The following is a 24,086-nucleotide window of genomic DNA, read 5'->3' on the forward strand; positions in this document are numbered from 1 at the left end:
CAAGCCCAGCCATGAAGTGCATCGCAGCAGCGAGTGTCCTCCTCTTCTGCTTTCATACCGGTAGGCTCCAAGACGTGCCCTCTGCACCTGGCTTCACCACTGAGGGGGGGTCAAAGGGCCCCCTTGCTGTCTCTGTTCTATGGGCCTGGTTGCCCCTTGCCACTAGAGCTGCTGCCGGCTGTGCCTGGGGCTTCCCAGTGGCTGTGCAGCGGGGGGCCCCACGGCAGACCACTGTTTCAGGAGGATACTCTGTGGGGAAGGGGGCAGGCATTCGAAATGTGTCCGTGGGTCATACTACAATAGGCTCTGGGTGTTTCAGACACACACACACCCCACACTGGGAGAGCAGAGGTCTGTCTGGATGACACACAGAACCAAGGCAAGTCGGTTGGACAGGGATGCCAAGCATCAATCGCAATCTCTCTCTCCCCGCCCCCAAAGCCCCCACTCCTTTCTCTCAGGGGACTCCAGAGCTTTGATGTGGGGAGAGCCCCGCCTGGCTCCTGCATTGTGGTGCAAACCTGAGAGGGAGAAGTCCCAAGGGAGGGAGATGGGGGTGGGAGCTGCTGCTGTTGCTGCTGCCGCCTCTGCCACCTTCTTCATGGGTCCACCAGCTGAACTTGCTGTTTTGGGGCAGCTCTTCCAGGAGCAGGAAGAAATGGCAGCCATGCTCTGACTCTTTTCTCAGGGGATGCTGAAAGGGCCCGAATGACCCACACCTGCCTGAGCAGCAGAGATCCTCCACACCTGCCCTGGTGTTGCCATGAAGGGTGATGGTGGAAATATGACCAGACAGGCTTCCATTGGCCACCCCCTAAGCAGTGCTGCCAGGGAGTGGGGGTTGCTTTGCCCCACATTGGGCTATATGGTGAGAAAGCTGGTTAGGGCCAATCTCTGATCTCCTCCACAAGATGGAACGGAGGAGATGGTGCACAAGTCCTCTGTTTAGCCTCCTCTCTAAAGAGGCAGGTGTTTGAGGGATCTGCGAGCACCACTGGGGCCCAGTTCCCACCATCAGTTTTGACACAAGTCAGCACAAAGATCTTTTACTTTGTGCATTCCTCTAGGTGAACAGCAACTGGCCATTGCTTATGAATGTGCCCACACAGTGTGACAGCTGGGAGTCCATCTATCCCCATGTGAAGTTGACAAGGGAAAGGTGGAGTTGACCTCCAGCGTCCTCAGTGGCTCTGGCCTGCACAGAAGACTCTGCTAACAGGGCTCATGCAGGCTGAAAGAGCAGGCAAGGGAGCCTCCCTCCCTCCCCACAGGTTTGCTGGCCCCAAGTTAGCAAAGGGCCTTCTCCGTGTTTGTCTTGCAGGCCTTCTGCCTCCATGTCTGGGATGATCCCAGCCCCTCTGTTGATGGGTGCCTTGGTGTCTCGCTGCTTTGGCTGGCCCCAAAGCACAGAGCAGATCAGCTCACAGACTGGCTCTTCCTTGGAGCAGCTCCAATTCAGTTATTTTATGGAAGTCTGTTTTCAGGTAGTCTGGCTGATAGTTCCAGTCTCTTCTTTGGAAAAACTGAATTAAAGTGGTCCCCAAGGAAGAATCCTAGTTTTCAGGAATGGGTCAGGCAGCACAAGAGATTCTCTAGGCCTTGCGGTCTCCTGTTCCAACGGGCATTTCCCACATTCCCCCCACATGGCTTTGTTGGCCAAGTCCATGTTGCTGAGAGTTGAGCATCATGGTTTCTACTCTGCTCCCGGCTGCCCAACTGAAAGCCCCACTGTCTTCCGTCCAACCTACCTGGTGGCCTCTAAGTGAAGGGATGAGGCTGGGGTGTTCATACAAGTGGAGTTTTATGAGCACAGGAGTCGTCATGCCGAGGATCATCGAAGTGTCCCGCATCTGGATTGAGCTCTGGGTGAACCAGCTGGATGGAAGCCCAGACCGAGAGCTCTGCTGGTTCAGAGCAAGGAAGGCTCATGGGTCTGCTAACCTGTTTCCCGCAATGGGAAGCCCCCAAGAGCAGCTGCGGATGGGCCCTGATCCTGCGCTGCCCGCTGCCTCTCAAGCTGCCCAGCATCTTGTGAATGGGCGCCGACCTGCCTCTTGGTTCCCTCCTGCCAGCTCCCTCGCTGAGCCTGCTGCGGTGGTGTGCTGTCTCGGACCTGGAGCTGGCCAAGTGCAGCGACATGAGCAGAGCGTTCGCCAGGGCCAGCCTCCTCCCTTTGCTGGCTTGTGTGAACGGCGGCTCAACCGGGAATTGCGTCTCTATGATCAATGTAAGTCTGCATTGCTTGTGTGGGGACCAAGAGCAGGGGGCAGAGTGGGGTGGGAGTAGCCTTTGGCGGCGGTTGTGAATGGAAGGGAAGTGCAGACACTGGCACCCCCTCTCCTTTCCTTCTGAATAGATGCTGCTAAGCCGTTAATACGTGTTGATTACTCCTTTGGCTTTTAATCAATGGGTTACCATTCGTTTTAACTAAACGTGCACATTGCCCTTTGGAGATAACGAGGGAAGCAAAAGACAGCTTCGTTTAATAAACCAGTGACCATCATGTATGCTGCTAGAAAGGACACTTCCTAGCACTCACTCCAAACAGCCTCCAAAGAGCCACAGAGGTCCCCTTCTTTTGCAGCACCACTTAATACATTAGTCCCTGGTGCTCATGCGAGCATGTGCTGATGGGGTGCGCGTGTGCCTGGAGGCTGAAAGGGCTCGCTAGCCTCTGAGCACACCACAAGTGCCTCTGCTGCAGGAGCGGCGTGCGCTTGTGGCCATGGAGGAGGGCTTTCTTCCAGGCCCCAAGGCAGGGGTGTGGGCAGCCTAGCTTTCTTCCCGACCTGGCTTGGCAGCTCACCTCTCTTAGAGCCCCTCCCTCAGCTTCAGCACCATTAGAAGCCGCTCACAAACACCAAGCAGCCAACCCCCCCCCCCCCCCGCAAGGAGCCTTCCGCTTCAGGAGCACAGCTGCCTCCCCCCCCCCACCCTGCATGAGCAGGAGGGCAGAAGGAGCACGCTCAGCCGCTCACTGCAGGCGTCCTGCGGGCTGGAAGTGGCCTGATCCGGCGGTGGGGAGCGGATGACGAGGCAGCCGGACAAAGCGGCAGTGTCTGGGCTGAGCAAGTTGCACAGAGCAGCTTCTGTGAGCAGAGGAGCTGCTTGCAGACGGGGCAGGGCTGGCCCCCTGGCTGCTTGCCACAGACACTCCTGCGTGAGGGGAGGAGTGAAGGCCACCTGGGGCTCCTCTTCCCCAGGCCGGTCTGTGCAGCAGCATCTTCTGCAGCCAGGGCTTGGTGGGAAGAGGCAGCCCAGCCCACCATCCCAAATGTGGGCTGGGGACAGAAGGCCTGGCCTGCAGGCAGCCTTCGGCACTCCCCACTAGAGTTCAAGTCCAGTCTGAGTGATGGTGCCCCCCTCCCACCTTCTCGTTGTGGTTTATGCCCACACACACACACACACACACATTGCACTTGACATGCAATGGCACCCATCAAAAAGGCCAGTCTCTGCCCTGAGGATCTTCCAGTCTAAATGTTGAGGGAGCAGTAAGGATGACCCATGCGAGCAAATGCAGCCAGGCAGGTAATGAGGTGGTGCTTCCTTCTTGCTTTTAGCCAGTCAGGTGGTGCCAATGGGATCAAGATGCAGGGCAGCGGGGAGGGTGGGGGGTGTCTCCAACTGCAGCTCCAGTAGCCAGGGTCCTGCCTCCCTGCCCCCCCAGTGATCTGTTTCCTCTGCAAGCCCAGCAGACTGGAGTGCCTGACTTGGAGGGCACCCTTGAAGCCGTGGGGCTGGCCAATCTGAATCTTCAGTCGGCTGCCCCCAAGAGCCACCCAGAGGCAGATTAACGTAGTAGCAAATGTAGCATTTGCTACAGGCCCCATGTTTTTGAGGGCCCCACACGCCCAGCTTCCAACTGGAAATTAAAGTTAAAACTTTACCTGTTTTATTTGGTCCATGTTAGACAAAATATCCCTTTTCTGCTAAATGTGCCTTTTAAGAGAAGACCCAGCACAGCATCTGTCCAGTGGCTGTTGCTGGTGCCTACCACATTTTTCTTTTTAGAGTGTGAGCCATTTGGAGACAGAGAATCATCTCTCCACTTTTTATTTTTCTATGTAAACCACTTTGAGAATTTTGACTGGAAAATGGTATATAAATATTCACTGTTGTAGTATGTGTGAGTTTGTGCTTTGGTCTCCCATACTCCAAAATATAGCAAATGAAAAAAGTGAATCACTTTACTATGCAAGGAAATAATTTATGTTTTAATATTTATGGGCTTTTTAAAAAATCTAGGGCCCCTTTATAACATATGCTACCGGCCCCGCACTGGCTGAATCCGGCCCTGGAGCCACCCCCACCCACCAAGCGCTAGGAAGCTCTGGCCATAGAAGCTGCTGCTCCTCAGGCAGACTCCCTCGCCTCTGGCCTGAGGAAGCGGCTTCTTCTGCTGGCCACTGGCTGGCAGCCTGGAACCTCGTCTTCGTGAGACTTGGACCTCCCGTCTGCTTCTGTAGCTCCCTGTGCGCCTGGCTGGCTTGCAGCTCTCCTGCTCTGGACCAGGCTCTTGGCTGGTAATCAGCTTCCCTGGGTCCCGGGTCCCAGCAGCTGACAGCCTGCAGCTGGCCCCTCCTGTGGCCTAGCAAAATGGCTGATTGATTGATTCATTCCACGTGTTTTATACCACCACCCCAAACTTGCATCTCTGGACAGTTTACAATAAAACAAAACAGAAAAAGTCAAAACGTTAGTTAAAACAAAACAAATTACAACAATTTAAAATTTTGGAACAATATTAAACCTATTAAAATAGCATTTAATTAAAAGCCTGGGTGAACAGATGCATCTTTAAATACTTTTTAAAAGCTGTCAGAGATGGGGAGGCTCTTATTTCAGCAGGAAGTGTGTTCCAAAGCCTCAGGGCAGCAGCGGAGAAGACCCGTCCCCGAGTAGCCTCCAGACAAGTGGGTGGGAACTGCAGACGGACCTCTCCTGATGATTTCAATGGGCGGTGGGGTTCATAGCGAAGAAGACGTTCTCTTAAATACCAGCGAGGGCCCAAGGTGTTTAGGGCTATATAGGTTATAACCAGCTCCTTGTATTTTGCCCAGAAACCTATTGGCAACCAGTGTAAATATCTTAAGTTAGGAGTGACATGGTCTCTCCGAGATGACCCAGAGACCAACCTGGCTGCTGCATTCTGGACCCTCTATAGTTTCCGTACTACATTGTTTATCTCAAGAAATGGATGCAGCTGGCATATCAGCCAAAGCTGATAGAAGGCACTTCTGGCCACCACCACAACCTGGGACACCAGGGAGAGGCTTGGATCTAGAAGCACATCCAGACTGTGTACCTGTTCCTTCTGGGGAAGTGTGACCCCATCCAGAAGTGGCCAAAGTTGCAGATGATACTAAACTATTTAGCGTAGTGAAATCCAAACCAGATTGTGAGGAGCTCCAAAAGGATCTCTCCAAACTGGGTTGGTGGGCAACAAAATGGCAAATGTAGGTCAAATAAGTGTAAAGTGTAAATAAATAAGTGTAAAGTGATGCACATTGGGGCAAACTTCCCTAATTCATTTATACACTGATGGGGTCTGAACTGTTGCTGACTGACCACGAGAGGGATCTTGGGGTTGTGGTGGACAACTCATTGAAAGTGTCACCCCAGCGAGGGGCAATTATGAAAAAGTCAACATCTATGCTAGGGATTATTAGGAAGGGGACTAAAACAAATACTGCGAATATTATAACATCTTTATACTGATCTATGGTGAGGCCACATTTGGAGTACTATCTATCATTCTGGTCACCATATCTCAAAAGCGACATTATAGAACTGGAGAAGGTGCAGAAGAGGGCAACCAAGATGATCAGGGGCCTAGCAGGACCAGCCTTCCCATTAAGGCAACCAAGGCATTTCCTTAGGACTTGAATTCTTGGCGGGAGTGAGGCAAATTCATGGAGGGAGACAAGTTCATGGAGGACAGGTCTGTTAATGGCTACTAGTCCTGGTGGCTATAGGCCACCTGCAGGCTCAGAGGCAGGAGGCCTCTGAATACCAGTTGCAGGGGAGCAATGGTGCTTGTAGAAGAGGGGGCCTGCTGCTTGGGGGCTTCCTAGCTGCATCTGGTGGGCCACTGTGGGTACCAGATATTACATAAAAACAGCCCTGTTGGATCAGGCTCAAGGCCTATCTAGTCTAGCTTCACACAGTGGGCTACCAGATGCCTCTGGGGAGTCCACAGGAAAGAGCTGAGTGCATGCCCTTCTGCTGTTGCTCCCCTGCAATTGGAATTCAGAGGCATCTTGCCTCTGAGGCTGGAGGTGGCCTATAGCCCCCAGGCTAGTAGCCACTAATAAGCTCTTCTTAAAGCCATCCAGGCTGGTGACTGTTATCACATCTTGTGGCAGAGAATTCCATAAGTAAATTATGTGTTGTGTGAAAAAGTACTTCCCTTTATTGGTCCTAAATTTCGTGGCAATCAATTTCATGGGGTGACCCCTGGTTCTAGTGTTATGTGAGAGGGAGAAAAAATTATCTCTATGCACTCTCTTCACACCATGCATGATTTTATAGACCTCGATCATGTCACCCCTCAGTTGTCTTTTTTCTAAACTAAAAAGCCCCAGGTGCTGTAGCCTTGCCTCCTAAGGAAGGTGGCTCTAAGCCCCTGATCATCTGGGTTGTCCTCCTCTGCACCTTTTCCAGTTCTACAATGTCCTCCATAAGATACAGTGACCAAAACTGTACGCAGTACTCCAAATGTGGCCACACCATAGATTTATATAGAGGCATTATAATATTAGTATTTTTATTTTCAATCCCCTTCCTAATAGGAGTGTGCATTTTGGAATTTTCTTGTTTTGATTTGTATCCGAATCGAAACATCCCCGTTTTGTTTTGTACCCAAATTTTCTGAATCCGAATCAGCCCTGTTTTGTTTTGTAGCCGAATTTTCCAAATCCGAATCAATTTGGATTTTTAAAAAGGGTCCCAGGGCAAAAAGAGTGGGTGGTGGTGGTATTGTCCAAAGGGTGGAAGCTATCAGCCATATTTCAAAGGAATTAGGCAAAGGGCTGATTTTTTGTGAATTTTTAAAGTTTACACATCTTTAAGAATTTTCCCATAGGGAATAATGGAGATTCCAGCAAATGTATAGCTTCAAATCAAGGGGAAAGGGATGACCCAGAGTGGAGTGTGGTGGGTGGTAGTGCCCAATGGGGGCAAGGAAACTTCCAGAATTATTTCAAAGAAATTGGGCAAAGGGCTGATCTTTTGTGATTTGATGAAGTTTACGTGTCTAAGATTTCTCTCATAGGGAATAATGGAGGTTTAGGTTTCAGCAGCCCCATAATTCCACTTGGGGGGCACTGGGGTTGCCCAGAGCGAGGGGTTGTGTAGTGCACATAGGGTGCCAACCACCCCCATACCCACAAGCCCGTGGGGTACTGGGTTTTGTTGTTTCTGAGGTGTTCATTATAGATTCTCTGGTAGCATATGAGATTTTCAGTGAAAAACAAGAACCCACTCTCATTTGCTACCAGAAAATCTACACTCAGAACACCACGGAATCAACAGGACCCAGCACCCCATGGGTTAGCAACCCTTCCCCTGGCCAATGTGGGGTCAGTAAAGAGTGGCAAGAAGCAAAAGAGCCAATGCGGAACAAGGAGGGAATTGTCAGCAGGTCAGCCCATGATTTAGGTCACCGATCAGAAGGCTGGAAGGGTGGGAAATTCAAAGAGATGTCAAACACAAAATGGAGACTGACTCAGAGATCACCACAAAAATGGAGGTCCGAAACACCAAAACGTTTTGTAGCCGAAACAGGGACGTTTTGTTTTGTATAGAAAACTTTTGGATCTGGAAAATGGGTGTTTTGTTTTGTCTACAAAACACCCGAAACAGAATGTTTTGGGTACAAAACGTTTTGTATCCGAAATGTTTCGCACATCCCTACTTCCTATCGATCCCTAGCACGGAAATGGCCTTTTTCACAGCTGCCACGCACTGTCGATACTTTCAATGAGCAGTTCACCACAACCCCACGATCTCTCCCCTGGTCAGTCACCAACAGCTCAGATCACATCAGCGTATATGTGAAGTTGGTGTTTTTTGCCCCAATGTGCATCCCTTACACTTGCCTACACTGAACTGCATTTGCCATTTTGTCACCCACTCCCCCAGTTTGGAGAGATCTTTTTGGCGTTCCTCACAATCTCTTTTGGATTTCACTACCCTAAATAGTTTAGTGTCATCTGCAAATTTGGCCACTTCGCTGGTCACCCCAACTTCTAGATTGTTTATGAACAAGTTAAAGAGCACTGGTCCAAGTACCGATCCCTGGGGGACCCCACTTCCTACCTATCTCCATTGTGAAAACTGTCCATTTATTCCTACCCTCTGTTTCCCCTAACCCTAACCCAACCAGTTACTGATCCACACATGAACCTGTCCCCTTATCCCATGACTGCTAAGTTTACTCAAGAGCCTTTGGTGGGGAACTTTATCAAAAGCTTTTTGGGAGTCCAAGTATACTATGTCAACTGGATCAACTTTATCCACATGCCTGTTGAGTCTCAAAGAACTCCAAAAGGTTCATGAGGCAAGATTTACCTTTGCGGAGGCCATGCTGGTTCACTCCCAGCAGGGCCTGTTCTTCTATATGCTTAACAATTTTATCCTTGAGAATGCTTTCCATCAATTTGCCTGGAATAGATGTTAAGCTAACTGGCCTGTAATTTCCCAGATCCCCCCTATTTTTGGCTATATTGGCTACTTTCCAGTCCTCTGGTACAGAACCTGATTGTAGGGACAAGTTACATATTTTTGCAAGGAGGTTGGCAATTTCACATTGGAGTTTGTTTAGGACTCTTGTGGTGGACATGTGAACATTTGAGGCACAGGTGGGCAAACTTGTGAACCGCATCACTGATTTGAACCAAATTTGCTACAGGTGTAGGGACATGTAGGGATGACTCAAGGTTGCCATTTGTAATGATGTCATACACTCTGATTCAAGATGGCGGATGCATGAATGGTTAAGGCACAAGAGGGGTTACTTGTGAGCATGGTAATTATCAATTAAGATTATAGTTAAAGGAAAGTAGGCAGATTAGTTCTTACCAACTTGTTAATTTTTCCAGATGGTTTAGAAGGTCATCTCTCTTGACGACAGAGATGACATCCTCTGTCTGATTCCGTTCTTTAGGGTCTGTCCAGGGGCGGCGCCACCATTGCGCCAATGGGTTCAAAGAACCCGGGCCGTGTCCAATCAGGGGCCGCACCTCATGGCCCCAACACCCTCCCCCAAGTCTGATGTCAGATGCAGAGGTGCTGGTTTAGCTCCCAAGCAGGGGACGCACGCCCCCCATTCGGGAGTTAAATGGCTGCTGCGTTCGTGGCGTAGCCAGGAGCGGCTCTTCCCTACCTTTAAGGCAGGGAAGAGCCGCTCCTGGCTGCGCCGCAAATGCAGTGCCAGCCCCAGACTAGCTCCCAAAAGGGCCGCGCGGCCCCTTCAGGAGTTAAATGGCCGGCTCTGTGAATGCACACACTCTGACACACACTCCTGAACGGAGCCAGACCATGACCCCAGCATCTGACATCAGACATGGGCATGCTGGTTTCGCTCCCGAGCAGGGGCCACGCAGCCCCAGTTTGGGAGTTAAATGGCCGCTGTGTTTGCAGCATGGCCAGGAGCGGGCTGGGAAGATCTGCTCTTGGCTGCGCTGCGAATGCAGTGCCAGCCCCAGACTAGCTCCCAAAGAGGCCACATGGCCCCTTCTGGAGTTAAATGGCCAGCTCTGCAAACGCAGCACCAGCCTGACACACACTCCCGAATGGAGCCGCAGGGCTCCGTTCAGGAGCCAGACCACGCCCCCAGCTTCTGACATCAGATGTGGGGGCGGGGTGAGCAGGGCTGCCGCCACAGCCGCACACTGGCCACTGGTGGTCAGGCTCCGCGCCTGCCTCTGTCCCTGAGAAGCTCGGGCTCAGGCACAGGTATACGCTCGGTATCTTCTGCCATGAAGACAGATGCAAAGAACTCATTTAGCTTCTCTGCAATCTCCATATCCTACTTAATAATCCCTTTCATGCCATCATCATCTAATGGATCAACCACTTCCCTGGCATGTTTCCTATTTCTGATGTGTTTAAAGTTTTTGTTATTCCTCTTGATGCTTTTAGCTAAATGGCCGGCTTGTCTAGTGCAGCTCAGGAGTTCATAGCAGCCATGACAACTATGGGGCTATCCCAATTAGTTTCCGAACCAACTCAGGTTGCCAGCCACACACTTGATTTGGTCTTTTGTTTGGATGAAGGGTGTGTTCCATGGGTGGGAGATCCTGTGGTTTCCCCATTGTCATGGACGGACCACTACCTGGTTAAGGTTGGCTTCATAGCCACAATCCACCCCTGCAGGGGTGGTGGATCTATTAGGATGATCCAGCCAAAGAGGCTGCTGGACCCAGTAGGATTCCAAAAAGCCTTGGAGGGTTTTGTGGTTGGTCCTGCCAGTGATTCTGTCGATGCTCTGGTGGGAACCTGGAATAGGGAACTCACCAGGGCAGTAGACATGATTGCTCCTAAGCGTCCCTTCCGACCTGCTTCAAAAATGGCCCCTTGGTATACTGAGGAATTGCGGGGGCTGAAGCGACTGGGTGGGCGATTGGAACGCAAGCGAAGGAGAACTCGGCTCAAATTTGACAGCACATAGCATAAGACCCATTTGGAGGCTTATGCAGCAGCGGTGCATGCAGCAAAAAAGGGATTTTGGTCAGCGTGCATTGCGTCTGCCGGCTCATGTTTGGCCAAGCTATCCCAGGTCATGAGGAGTTTAATTAGGAGAGGAGAGCTGGTCTTGTGGTACCAAGCTTGCCTTGTCCCCTTAGCTAAGCAGAATCTGCCCTGGTTGCATATGGATGGGAGACTTGATGTGTGAGCACTGTCAGATATTCCCCACAGGGGATGGAGCCGCTCTGGGAAGAGCAGAAGATTTATGAACATAAGAACAGGCCTGCTGGATCAGGCCCAAGAAAGCCCATCTAGTCCAGCGTCCTGGTTCACACAGTGGCCCACTGTGTGAAGGTTTCAAGTTCCTTCCCTGGCTTCTCCAAGATAGGGCTGAGAGAGATTCCTGCCTGCAGCCTTGGAGAAGCTGCTGCCAGTCTGTGAAGACAATTCTAAGATAGACCAATGGTCTGATTCAGTATGTGGCGGCTTCCTATGTTCCTAATTTCTGCTCCTTCAGTTTTAAACCAGTCAGCAGAAAATTTGTTCTGCTGTGGTGCTTTTTAATAGGTTCTTTGGGGATAAAATCTCCTGTATTTGGGCCGACTTGGACTCCACTACTTTTGCAGGGTCTATGAAGGAGGCGTCTGCAATCCCTCTTGCAGTATTAGATTGAATCAGTTTCAGTCTGTGACTCCTGAGGATGTGGACAAGCTGCTTGGGGTGATGTAGCCTGCCACCTGTTCTCTGGATCCTTGCCCAACTTGGCTGCTTCTATCTAGCAGGGAGATTGTTGGAGGCGGCCTGGTTAATATCATAAATGCATCGCTGAGGGAGGGTAGGGTGCCTCCTTGTCTGAAGGAGGCAATGGTTAGACCTCTTCTTAAGAAGCCTACCCTGGATCCCTCAGTGATGGATAGTTATAGGCCAATCTCCAATCTCCCTTGGTTGGGCAAGGTGATTGAGAAGGTAGTGGCCAACCAGCTCCAGGTGGTTTTGCAGGAAACTGATTATCTAGACCCATTTCAAACTGGCTTTAGAGCTGGCTATAGGGTTGGGACAGCCTTGGTCGTACTGATGGATGACCTTTACTGGGGAATCGACGGAGGGAGTGTGACTCTGCTGCTTCTTTTGGATCCCTCTGTGGCATTCGATACTGTCAACCATGGTATCCTTCTGGATCGCCTGGGAGAGTTGGGGACAGTGGTCCCTCTATTTTTTTTTTCCATCTCTGGACAGAATGAGTTTTGTTCTGGACAGCAGTATCAAGGCAGTGTGTGCCACATGCATTCAAAGTGGGACCTTCCTGAGCCAACCTGAGCAGGATCCCAAATGAACAGAGCCGACATCCAAAAACTTGTGAGTGTGTGCACGCACGCACGCCTTAGAGGGAACAGTAGTTAGAGATAGGGGGCACTGCTTTGCAGTGGTTCTGCTCCTATCTCTCAGGTAGATGCTAGATGGTGGAGCTTGGTGACAGTTGCTTCTCAAAACGGGAGCTGTTATATGGAGTCCCTCAGGGCTCCATTCTGTGAACAATGCTTTTTAATATCTACATGAAACCGCAGGGTGAGGTCATCAGGAGGTTTGGTGCTGGGTGTTATCCGTTTGCTGATGATACCCATATCTACTTCTTCTTTCATCTTCATCTTCAGGAAATGGCATTCATTCCCTAAATGCCTGCCTACAGGCAGTAATGAGCTGGCTGAGGGATTGAAACTGAATCCAAGCAAGACAGAGATGCTCATTGTAGGGGTTCAGAATTTGAGGGATGAGTTAGACCTTCCTGCACTGGATGGGGTTGTACTCCTCTGGAGGGAGCAGGCGTGCAGCTTGGGAGTGCTCCTGGACCCAGGCCTTACCCTGGTATCTCAGGTGGAGGCTATGGCCAGGAGTGCTTTCTATCAGCTTCGGCTGATTCAACAGCTGTGTCCATTGAAGAGGACAACCTCAAAATGGTACATCAGCTGGCAGCATCAAGACTTGACTACTGCAATGCGCTCTATATGGGGCTCCCTTTGTACATAGTTCAGAAACTTCAGTTAGTTCAAAATACGGCAGTCAGATTGGTCTCTGGGGCAACCCAGAGAGGCACCATATTATGCTTGTTTTGAAACAGTTGCACTGGCTGCCAATATGTTTCCTGCCAAAATACAAAGTGCTGGTTATTTCCTTTAAAGCCCTGAATGGCTTAGGTCCGAGTTAACTTCGAGAGCGTCTTCTTCTGCACAATCACCACCACACGTCAAGGTCATTTGAGGAAGTCCGTCTCCAGTTACCACCAGTGCGTCTGGTGGCGACTCAGAGGAGGCCTTCTCTGTAGCTGCTCCTGGGCTGTGGAAGGCACTCCCGGCAGAAATCTGTAATCTGAGTTCATTATTGGCCTGCAGGAGAGCCCTTAAGACCTCTCTGTTTGGCCCGGGTTTTTAAACTGTTTTAAATGTTTTAATTGTTAAGTAGCTGATCCGGCCAGGGGTGGAGCCACCATTGGGCAAATGAGTTCAAAGAACCCGGGCCGCGCCCAATCAGGGGCCGCACCTCATGGCCCCGTCATGCCCCGTGCATCTGACATTAGATGCGGGGGTGCTGGTTTAGCTCCCGAGTGGGGGCCACATGGCCCCCGTTCAGGAGTTAAATGGCCACTGCGTTTGTGATGCGGCCAGAAGCGGCTCTTCCTTGCCTTTAGGGCAGCTGCTCGGAACCCCTCCCTGCATAACAAAGAAATCTCCATGATACATTCTTTTTTCTTTAAAGTGGTAGGTGTAAGTTTTTTAAATGAATGTAATGCCTCCTGAGGACCATTTATCGATCCGGCCAGGATGGAAATTGCCTAGAGCCTTTCAAATCAGGCGCTATAAAAATTTAATAACTAAAATAAATAAAATTAAAATTAAAATAATAGAACAAAGTGAGCCAATGGGAAATACCTCCCTCTAGTTGTGTCTGTGAATGAATGAGAAGATATCTCATTCATCCTGGCCAGAGTCTGCATGTGATGTTCTTGGAGCCTCCGTGGCTATGAGGCTCTGCTCTTTAACATGGGCTCTTCTCAGCCGAAAAATGCAGGCAACCTGTTTTCCCTTTGGTAAAGCGTTGCTAATGCACAGTGACTTCTTCCAGTGATCTTGAGTTGCCATCGTGGCTGAAGAAGTAACTGAAGCCGGGGATAGGTCAATCTTTTCTCTCCACTCTAACCCAGGAGACGGTTCTGGCCAGGAGTCCTCTCTCCTCACAATACCCTCTCGGGGCCTGACATGCCAGATAGCCCAAGGCCAGCCTGCGAGGAGGAGGAGGAGGAGGAGGAGGACCCCCCGCCCCCTCCGTCTTGCATTCCGGAGTGCCTGGACTCTGCCCTTGGAGGAGGCATGTCAGGAAACGGCAAACAAGAGCCCATAAATTGCCAGGTGCTTGTGTAGCAGCCATCCGGCCAATCGCTTGGTCTCCCTATATCTTTTTGTCACGGTGGGGGTGGGGGTGGGGGCAAAGTGCAGTGCAGCTTCCACTGGATCGAGGCAAGGAGTCCTCTTGCTGACCGCCAGGGAACAGCCTCCAAGTGGCCTGCATGGCCAACCTCCCCCCCTCCCCCCCCCGCACAAACACACACATCGCAGTGACTCTCTTGGGTCATTCATTGCTCCCGTTGGCGGCTACAAGAGCAGGGACACAAGGGCTCCCTGAAGAGTGGAGGCACCTGGAGCTGCCTCACCCCATGGCAGGATCCTGCCCACCCCAATCTGCATCACACAGCTCTTTCCCCTGTAGATTAGGCCGGATCCGGGAATCACCCGGATTCCCCCAGATTCCAGAGTGCATTTTTTTAAAGCTAAGCTCTAGCCCTTGTAGAAGTGGGCTTATGGAGCAAAACATGAGGTCATTATTCTGCTCAACTGCTGCACTTGGATTAAGGCAGGAAGCTAGCCGGGAGAGTTTCACAGGTACAGTAATCCCCTGAGGAATGTTGCCTTTGTTTTTTTTATCATCTCTATCGGGTAGTTCTCTATCGGGCAGAACTCTATCAGGCAGTTGAGTATAGCTGGCTTTTGATATAAATCACTGCCTGCGTACTAGGCTGTGTATTTTACTGTTTAAGGATTTTGGCTTGACAGTCTGTGCATGCCCACTTAGAAGTAAGCACCTTTGGTTTGAGGTGCAGAAGAGGGCAACCCAGATGATCAGGGGCCTGGAGCACCTTCCTTACCAGGCAAGGCTACAGCACCTGCTGGGGCTTTTTAGTTTAGAAAAAAGATGACTGCGGGGAGACATGATAGAGGCCTATAAAATCATGCATGGCGTGGAGAAAGTGGAGAGAGAGAACTTCTTCTCCCTCTCCCATAACACTAGGACCAGGGGTCATCCCATGAAACGGATTGCCAAGGAACGGAGGACCAAAAAAGGAAGTACTTTTTCATACAACACATTATCAGCCTATGAAATTCTGTCACAAGAAGTGGTGACAGACGGCAGCCTGGATGGCTTTAAAAGGGGTTTAGACACATTCATGGAGGACAGGTCTATCTGTGGCTACAGGCCACCTATTTGCAAAAGGGAACAATCTTGTTTGTTTGTTTCCTCTCTTTGAGATCTTTTGTGGAAAAACAGTATGTAAATATCCATGGTTTGCAGTCATTGACCAAAAGGATGTGCAGCAGCAGGTCAGCATTCAAAGGGCAAATGATGCCACAGGGAGCATCTAGCACCCCGGAGGCGATGATGATGATGATGATGATGGCCCAAGCCCATTGCACAAACCAGTGGGCATGGAGGGGGAGGGGGATTTTTTGCTTCTCCCCTGCCCCACTCCAAAGGCCTGGAAAGGGCTTTTGGAGGGCAGCAGGGGAGAGAGAAGCAGAAACTGCCCCCCCTTCTTGCACACCTGCTCAGCAGGTCCTCGCTAGGTTGTCTGTTGCTCATGGCCGGAGCAAGAGGGGAAGAGCTTCCTCCTCTGGGGAGCCTGTGTGCCTCCTTTCCTGCCCCACTGCCCCCCTCCATGGGAAGGGGCTGGCACTCCTCCAGCCTGGGCAACAGTGACGGGCCATACCTTTGTACAGTGCTGCGCAATGAATTCTCCTGCCTTGATGCCAAGATGCTGCATGGTTTGTGGCCCACCCTGCCGGCGTCTTTAGGGCCTGCCAGGGCGGTTCTGCATCAATATCCTTCTCTTCTGCACACAGGCGAGCTCGGCAGACGTTCTGGCTGTGGATGGCGGCACCATTTACCAGGCTGGGAAGGAATACAATCTGAAGCCAGTGGTGGGTGAAGCGTATGGCCAAGGTAGGGGCTGCTGCTGGCACGGAGGCCTGCCTCACTCTCCGGGCAGAACCCAGCCGGGGCTGCTAGGGGATGATCTTCCCAGGGTGCAGGGGGTGGCACAGCAGCAGGACGGGGAAGAGCGGAAGGGCCTCGCCCAAGTCCGTGGCAAAGGCGGGCTCGCTCCCAGCCAGCTCCAGCGCCTTCACTGCCACTGGGTCACTCTGGGTTGAGCAAAGCAGACTCCTCTGCGCTGAGGGGAATTCGGGGGGGAAGCAGGCGGCAGCAGCAGAGAGTTGTGAGGTTTATTTGAGTGTTGTGGCTAGTAGCGAAGGGCAGCTTCCACAAGACTGCCGGGGCCTAAACCCGGGAGAAAGCAGAAGGGAGAGGCCCACTCCGACGGACCTGTTCTCTGGGTTGTGCTCTGCAGAGGTGGTGCACGGAGCTCCGACGGCCGGGGGTCTGAAATAGCTCCCTCTTGACGCGGGAACGGAAAGGAAAGTGAAGAAAGGGGTCCAAGAAGCTGCTGGTGCCCTTTTTTCCTCTTTCGCGTTAAAGAAGGCTCTTGTTTCAAGCAGGAAGAAATGCCTTCTAGAAACCGAAATGCAGGAAGCACAGGAGTCGGTGGAAGCTACTCCCCTCGAGGGGGGGCCGGGGGGCTTCTCCTGCACACTCTCCAGAGCTCTGGATCCTCTGGAGAGAATTTCCTTGGCCGCTCTTGCAGATGTGGTTGCCTTTGCTCCTGTGTGTTTCAGCTGTTTAAAGTTGCTGGTCTTGATGGTCCCTTCCTTTGTATGCCACGCTGGGCTCAAGCGTCCAGGGGTGGCCTATTCATGCAATCCGGCCATCAGTATGCAAAGCGCTGCCTACATACCACAGAACCATGTTCAAAAGCAAGAGGAGTGTTTGTGTACGTTTTCCAGGGGCCGCCTACCAGGGGGCTGGAAATCGCTTTCTCCACCCCTACCCGCCCCCCCCCCCCCCCCGAGATGTGAGGCCACACAGATGCAATGCTAGGAGGGGAGCTTTCCCTGCTGCGCCTTGTGCTCGCCTCAGGGTGGGGCAGATCTGCCTTGGGCTTCGGAGCCAGTGCCTGGAGGCAGCAGGGGCAGGATGCTCCAGCCACCCCACCTGCCTCAGCCTGCCTTTTCGGTTTTGTTTTCCAAGGGACTTTGCCTCGGCCATGAGTGGGACCCCTTCCCGAGCCCGGGAGTCCCAGCCTGTGCTCTCCACCCCGCCCCCCCCCGCCCCCCCCCCGGTGTGGTAATGTCATGTTCTGTGCCGTTGCCAGTAGTGGCCCATCCTGACAAGTCGGTGGGGGGCACCAAAGGTGACTCCTCTCTCCTCCGCCTCGCCTGAGAGCCCTTCTGCCTGCAGGCTGGCCATCTGTCAGGTAAAGCCGTGTGGTTTACAAAAACAGCTCTACCTGGCAAATGGCCAGCCTGGAGGCAGCAGGGCTCTCAGGCAAAGCGGGAGGGAGAGGAGCAGCTTGAGCTGCCAGGAAGCAGAGGCAGCTGTGCCCGCTTTGGCACCCCTCCCGGGCTGCTCCGTATGAACTGCTGCTGGCCACGGCACTCCTCTGGCAGCTGACAAGCAGTGTTGTGAACACCTGTTGGCTAAACTCTGCAGAGCCCTGGTGACTGCGAGGAGCTGGGTTTGGTGTTCCTTGGGGGGGGGGCGGCGGGGGGCGTGCCTTGCACTGTTCCCTCTAACAGGGATTCCCAGGTGTTGTTGACTACAACTCCCAGCATCCCCAGCTGCAGTTGCCTTTGGCTGGGGATTATGGGAGTTGTCGTCAACAACATCTAGGAATTCCTGTTGGTACCTCGGGCTGATTTGCCCTGGGTTGGCGCAGTTTGCAGGATCATTCATGAAAAGGAAAGGAAATGCAGTTGCGCAGTGGAGGACGCCCCCAGGGGGCCAACCACCACATGTGGGATGGGTCCACCTTGGGCCTATGGCCACCCCAACCATAGCACTTGGGCGGTGTTAGCCACAGCTTGCTTACTCTGCTAGGAAGTGACTTGGGGAAGAGAGTCACACACAGCAGCAACACAGCAACATCGGAAGCTGCCATAGACTGAGTCAGACCCTCGGTCCATCTCGCTCAGTATTGTCTACCCAGACTGGCAGCGGCTTCTCCTCCAAGGTTGCAGACAGGAGTCTCTCTCAGCCCTATCCTGGAGATGCTGCCAGGGAGGGGACTTGGAACCTTCTGCTCTGGAGTCAGAGCGGCGGCTCCATCCCCTGCTGAGGGGAAGATCTCCCAGTTCTGCTCACACTTCTAGTCTCCCATCCATATGCAACCTGAGCGGACCCTGCTTAGCTAAGGGGACCAGTCCTGCTGGCCGCCACACAAGCCCAGCTCTCCCACTTTAGGAGCGGAAGCGTCAGCAGGTGGAGAGACAGATGCAGGCAGAGTCTCTGCTCCCCCAGATGCGAGCAGCCATATCACAGTCTCCCGGTTCTCTCTCCTCTCCTCCTCCTCCTCCTCTGCAGGTGTTGGGACCTCTTACTATGCAGTGGCTGTTGTGAGAGCAAATGCCAACCTGACCATCAACAGCCTGAAGGGGGCCCGGACGTGCCACACGGGCCTCAACAGGACTGCTGGCTGGAACGTCCCCGTCGGCTTCCTGGTCGACAGTGGCCGGGTGGCGGTGATGGGGTGTGACGTCGCCGGAGGTGAGCGGGGCCGTGTCCTGCCCGGAGGACTGGCTGCGGGGGGCGGGGGGGGGCATTCTGCACCACGGTCTCTTGGGAACAACGCTCAGGGAAGGAACCTCTCCGTGTGGCTTCTTGGCTGGGCCCAGCCTGGGTCCTCGGATGGGGAGGGGATGAGAGCAGGGCTCTCCGTGGATGCGTATAGTCTGGATGGGTGGACTCTGTTTTTCCTGGGATTGCCTGACTAGGGCCATGTATATGCGTCTTCCCCACTGCCATTGTACCCTCACAACAGCCCTGTGAGGTAGGTTTGGCTGAGGGTGAGCGGCTGGCCTAGGGTCACCCAGTGAGTTCGAGGGCTCGTGGGGATTTGAACCTGGCTCTCTCTGTGACAGCTACACCATGCCGGTTCTCAGTGTGTGTGGGGGGGGGGTGTCTCTGGGCTTGCCAGGCCTGATGGAGGGCTGGCCAGGGAGCCGAGCTTCCCCGCCAGCCACTCATTGCCTCCTCCTCCTCCTCGTCCTCCTTCCCTTCCAGCGGTCGGTGCCTATTTCGAGGCCAGCTGCGTCCCTGGAGCCCTCGGCAGCCCCTATCCCGCCTCCCTCTGTGCCCTCTGCAAAGGGGACGGGGCTGGCCGGGGCAAGTGCAGCCCAAGCGCCACCGAGGAATACTACGACTACAGCGGGGCCTTCAGGTATCTGCCAGCGCCCCTTTTCCTTGGCCGCCTGTGCTGCAGCATCGCAGCCCTGGACCCTGTTGCGGGGGGGGGGGGGGGGTCTGCTGTAGAGGAGGCTCCGCTTTGCTCCCACTTTGGGGCATTTCTAACACTTCTCTTTGCTAACTGAGGCTGAAGAGCCGGCTGGCCTCCTCTCCCTCCTGGGCCCAGGGGCAGACAGTTCTCCCGCTCCCACCCAGTGTAATGGCCCCCCTGCTCTGTGGCCAATGGCCTTCTGGCTCTTGAGGTCCAGCCTGCTGTTGCTTGGCCCTTGCTTGCATGATGGCTCCCTCCCTCCTGCTCCCTGCTCTGGCCGCCTTCGTGCCCAGTCCCGCCACTGTATCGTCCCCTCCCCGCCACGGCGTCTCAACTGCGCTGGGTGTAGACAGCCCCTTTTCAGTGTGGAGCTGCAAGGTCACTCCCACGGCCCCCCCCCCCCCAGCTTCATTTTATGAATTTGTTTACTTGACACTTTTTATGCCGCCGCAAACTTGCCTCTCTGGGCGTTTCCCTTTCCACCTTGGACGGTGGCTCCGGGCTCCCCTTCCCTTCTTCTCAGCCTGTTCCAACCATACTCTACCGTCCGGCCTTATTCTCCTCCTGCTCTGTTTGTTTCCTCCTTAGACCTAGCCGGGACCCTGCTTGGACCCTCACAAGGCCTGCAAGGGCTTTGCCAGCTGTGCTGCCTTCTCTAATGGCACATGGCCCTTTGGACATGGCAGCCAGCCATGGCATGGCACCGGGCTAGCTGGCTGGCTGGCTGCGGCTACCTCCCTCGGCAACTCCCTCCTGGGCCTTCACCCGCTCTGTCCTCCAAGGGTGCTCCACACTCACTACCATCGTTTGCTCATTTGCTCTTTATGGCATATCCAGATGATGTTTCCAGATGGTTGACTTGGAGTATTTTCTGTGGTCCATTTCTTTTTAGATCAGATTCATCACCGTGTGTGGGGGGGGGCAGTGGGGAAATGCTTGAATAACAAGCAGAATGTTGCTGGTACGAATCCCCGCTGGTACTATATCGGGTAGCAGTGATATAGGAAGGTGCTGAAAGGCATCATCTCATATTGCGCAGGAGGAGGCAACAGCAAACCACTCCTGTATTCTACCAAAGAGAACCACAGGGCTCTCTGGGCGCCAGGAGTCAACATCAACTTGACAGCACACTTTACCTTTAATAAATATGATTGCAGCTCCAGCCTGTCCAGTGTGGACAGAGCCAAGTTAAGGCTTTTCAGGACTCATCTGCCTTTACATTAAATACGCCCTCTTTGCAATTCTAGCCCCTTTGATGGTTTCCTGTGGGTTTTGACTGGGGGAATAGTGAGGAACAGAATCTTCTGTTTGTGACTTGCTCCAAATCAGTCCCTGTTCAGGGGCAGTCCTGACTTGCTGACTTCCTCTCTGATTTACTAACAGAGAGGCTCTTTAAGGGGAAGTTTCTCGTAGATCTCTCAGCCGGGATCAGCAGACGGAGCCTGTATGCAGCCCGCTTGCATCTGAACCTGCCAGGGACTCTTGCTGAATGGGACTTACTTGTGAGCGGACATTAGAAAAGGATCTTGGCCATGGGGAAGGCCACTGCATCAGATCCTACTACGTGGCACCTTTGTGTTAATCTGACTGTGCTAATTGTGGCAAAGCAATGCCTCCGCAGCGCCACCATGTGCTCAAGCATATATGCACCCTGTGCCTTAGTGGGGGAGGGGAGTGCAATGGCTCACTCGTGTCCCCTACTGCCTTCCCCACAGTAGACTGTCAGCTCCTTGGGGCAGGGACCTGGCTCTTTCTTAAACTACACTGTCAGATGTCCTGGAGGCTGAGGGGTGTGCAGAAATGGTCTCCATCATCCAGTTGCTCTCGGGCTCTGCCCCCTCCCTAGCCATGGAGGCAAACAGATGTGCGGGATTTCTTGCTGATGGCCTCCAAACCCTGAAGGCGGCTGCTCTTGCTTGCAGCCAAGAAGTGTCACGGAGGCCACCTTGATCAGCTAGTGGCCACCACTGTGCAAAGGGCCGCAGCAGGCTTGGTGGTGGGGACTCGTGCTTCCTGGAGAAAATGGCCTCAAAGACGGTGTGTGTCCCATTCACACCGCAGAGTGGAGGGGAACTAGTAAACTCCCCACCCCCATCCCACCCCCAGTGAATGTGCAGCTCCGGCCTGCTGGCCAAGAACTCGGCTGCAACGTCAAGGCAAAATCCAAGCCCATTTGGTCACTGGCTGCCAGAGGATCATACTCCGTCTCAGACACACAAGGGTAAAAAGTGAAAATTGTTGGAGGTATCGCATCACATGTGGCTGGAAGGAAGCCGTAGGCAGATGCAAGCAGTGATGACGGTCCAACTGCAGAAGCAGCCAGTCCTGTCTTCACTGGGACACGCCTCGGGAGCCCCACCTGACAGGACCCGAAGGCCATCCTCCGCCATGGGTTTTCGTCTCCTAGACTCCGACTGGCTGATGCCCCCCCCCAGGTCATCCTTCCTGGTACAGCCCGCCCCCCCTTTCCATCTCTTGGTCCGCCTCATCCTTGTGCCCCCTCCCTCCAGCCCCATGGAGCTCGTGGCCCGCTCCCTGTGGCTTCTCCCCAGAGCTTGCCGGTTGGGGTGTGTGTGTGTGTGTGTGTGTGTGTGCATCCCACCCCAAGGGGTTTCGAGGTTCCCAGGCCCGTCCCTCTTGATGGTTGTGGCGCTGTTATCGCCTGCACAAGCCAAGCCTCCCCACTTGCCTTTCCTAGGCCCATCCTTTGCACTGATCTGGCAGGTTGGCCGGTGGGGGAGGGCGGGGGGGTGCACCTGGGGCCAGGTGGTCCCTCCTTGAAGGGCTGCCGTCCCTGAGCCGGTCTGTGCTGTTCGCTGAGTCCTCCTCAATGGCTGTGGCAGGATCAGTGTGTGGCTGGCGGCACCCTTGACTTGTGCACAGCATTTCTCCGCCTTGGCCTTTTGCAAAGAAATGGCACCATTTGGGGCCCAGGGCCCTCGTGGGGGGAGGGAGGGGGGCTTGGCCAGCCACATTGGGAACGTGGTCCAGATGGGCTGCCCGGAGCCCTCCTGTCCTGGGGGCTGAGAAGAGGACCTCTCTGCTGTTGCTTGGGGGGCCCAGGCTGGCCACATCGCTTGCATCCAGCATGACTGGCCTGGTGTGGCTTTTCTGCAGGTGTCTGGCGGACGGGGCAGGAGAGGTGGCCTTTGTCAAGCACAGCACAGTGGCTGAAACCACAGAGGGTAAGCGAACCTGCCCGGGCAGCTGGTTTGGCTGCAAAGGTGTGAAATGCAGGTGATGTTTTGCCCAAAGGAGGCTTTGTCCTTGTGGGCCCAGCAGCTTCCGTCGAGGGAGCAAGGCAGAAGTCACGGAATGGTGGACGTGTCACGGGGCACGTGTCCCTGCAGTCCAGACCTGACACGGATGGGAGCCTCGTCTTCCAGCTGCTCAGCGAAGGAAGCCAGTGCTCTCAGGCCAGGGGGGCGGGGAGACAAAAATATGAGCCCAGAATGTGCTTTAAAAGGGGGGGGGGTTATAGCTCACCCTATCTACCAGCTAAGATGAATTGAAAAGAGAGTTAGAACTAACCTCTTTTTCTGTGTCTGCCAGTGCCAAAATGGAACCTCCGTGACCAGAAGTAGTCTACCTCTGCATGTTAGTTACTGGGGGCAAACAGCTGTGGAGAGTCTATTGCTTCCAAGGCCTGCGTGTGGGCTTCCCAGAGACAATCTGGTTGACCATTGTGTGAAACAGGATGCTGGACTCTGCAGCAGCAGCAGCAGCAACAGCTCTTCTTACATTACAGGCTTAGGAATCTTGTGCAAGAAAGATGGCAGAAAGGGGGAGGAAACTCCTCCTCCTCCTCCATGATGCAGAACAGGAGGGATCGGCGGTCTGTGGTTCTTCTTAAATGCAGCTTGAGGCTCATGCCATCCCTAGCCAGTTCACGTAAACAGGGGAAGGGTGCAGGGGCCTTTCTGTGAAGTGTCATGAAACAACAAACAAAAAGGCTTCAGTTGAGACAAAGATCTCTGTGTGCCTTTCATACATTTCAAAATAAATAATTTATTTATCCATTATTTATTTATTAAACTTCTATACCGCCCAAACTTTCATCTCTGGGCGGTTAACATAAAACAATTAAATCACATATAAAACATTATGCTCCTATTATGCTTCTAAATTGGGTCTGTTTGGGAAAAGCTCCATTTTTTTAATGCATCAGAGGATTTCCATATTTTTTTTAATTTTTTTTTACATTTATATCTTGCTCTTTCTCCAAGGAGCCCAGAGCACTGCACATGGTTGTTCATCCTCACAACAACCCTGTGAGGTAGGTTAGGCTGAGAGATACTGGGGCTGACTGGCTCAGAGTCACCCAGAGAGCGTCATGGCCAAATGGGGATTTGAACTCAGCTCTCCCCAGTACTCGTCTAACCCTCGAACCACTCTGCCATGCTGACTCATCACGCCTGTACTCAGAACGCTGCGGGAGGAGGATGCTCCTGAGTTCCCTCCCTCTTGCTAGAGGGTGCTCAGCAACCAGCTCTTCTGGTTCGGGGCATGGATGGGGAGGCGACCAGAGCACTGGCAGAGCAATGCTGGGATGAATCCCACGGACTCCACTCCAGAGACAGCACGTTTGATGACCCTTCAGGCACCACCACCGCGGCATCCAGACAGAGCTGGCCAGGGGCGCTTTGCCGGGTGGGGAGGGGGAGTCATTTCCGCCGGGGCTCTGGGAGTTGCCTGGCAGGCGCTCCAGCAGGTGACGCGCCTTGCGCACTTGCTTGTC

The 24,086-nt window shown here is 53.3% G+C and overlaps 1 protein-coding gene across 1 annotated transcript in view; it reads left to right on the forward strand.

Annotated features, from left to right (window-relative positions):
• Positions 1-3,487: 3,487 nt before the first annotated feature.
• The window catches only part of LOC128348776 (melanotransferrin-like), a 59,194-nt gene continuing 38,595 nt past the window's right edge, over positions 3,488-24,086 (forward strand). The window contains exons 1-5 of the mRNA XM_053304421.1: positions 3,488-3,531; positions 15,861-15,960; positions 18,436-18,618; positions 19,135-19,291; positions 22,466-22,533. Coding sequence (XP_053160396.1) covers positions 3,508-3,531; positions 15,861-15,960; positions 18,436-18,618; positions 19,135-19,291; positions 22,466-22,533 — 532 coding nt within the window. The 5' untranslated portion in view covers positions 3,488-3,507. The remainder of the gene's footprint in view (positions 3,532-15,860; positions 15,961-18,435; positions 18,619-19,134; positions 19,292-22,465; positions 22,534-24,086) is intronic.

This window comes from Hemicordylus capensis, chromosome 3 (assembly GCF_027244095.1).
Source record: "Hemicordylus capensis ecotype Gifberg chromosome 3, rHemCap1.1.pri, whole genome shotgun sequence".
NCBI lineage: Eukaryota > Metazoa > Chordata > Lepidosauria > Squamata > Cordylidae > Hemicordylus > Hemicordylus capensis.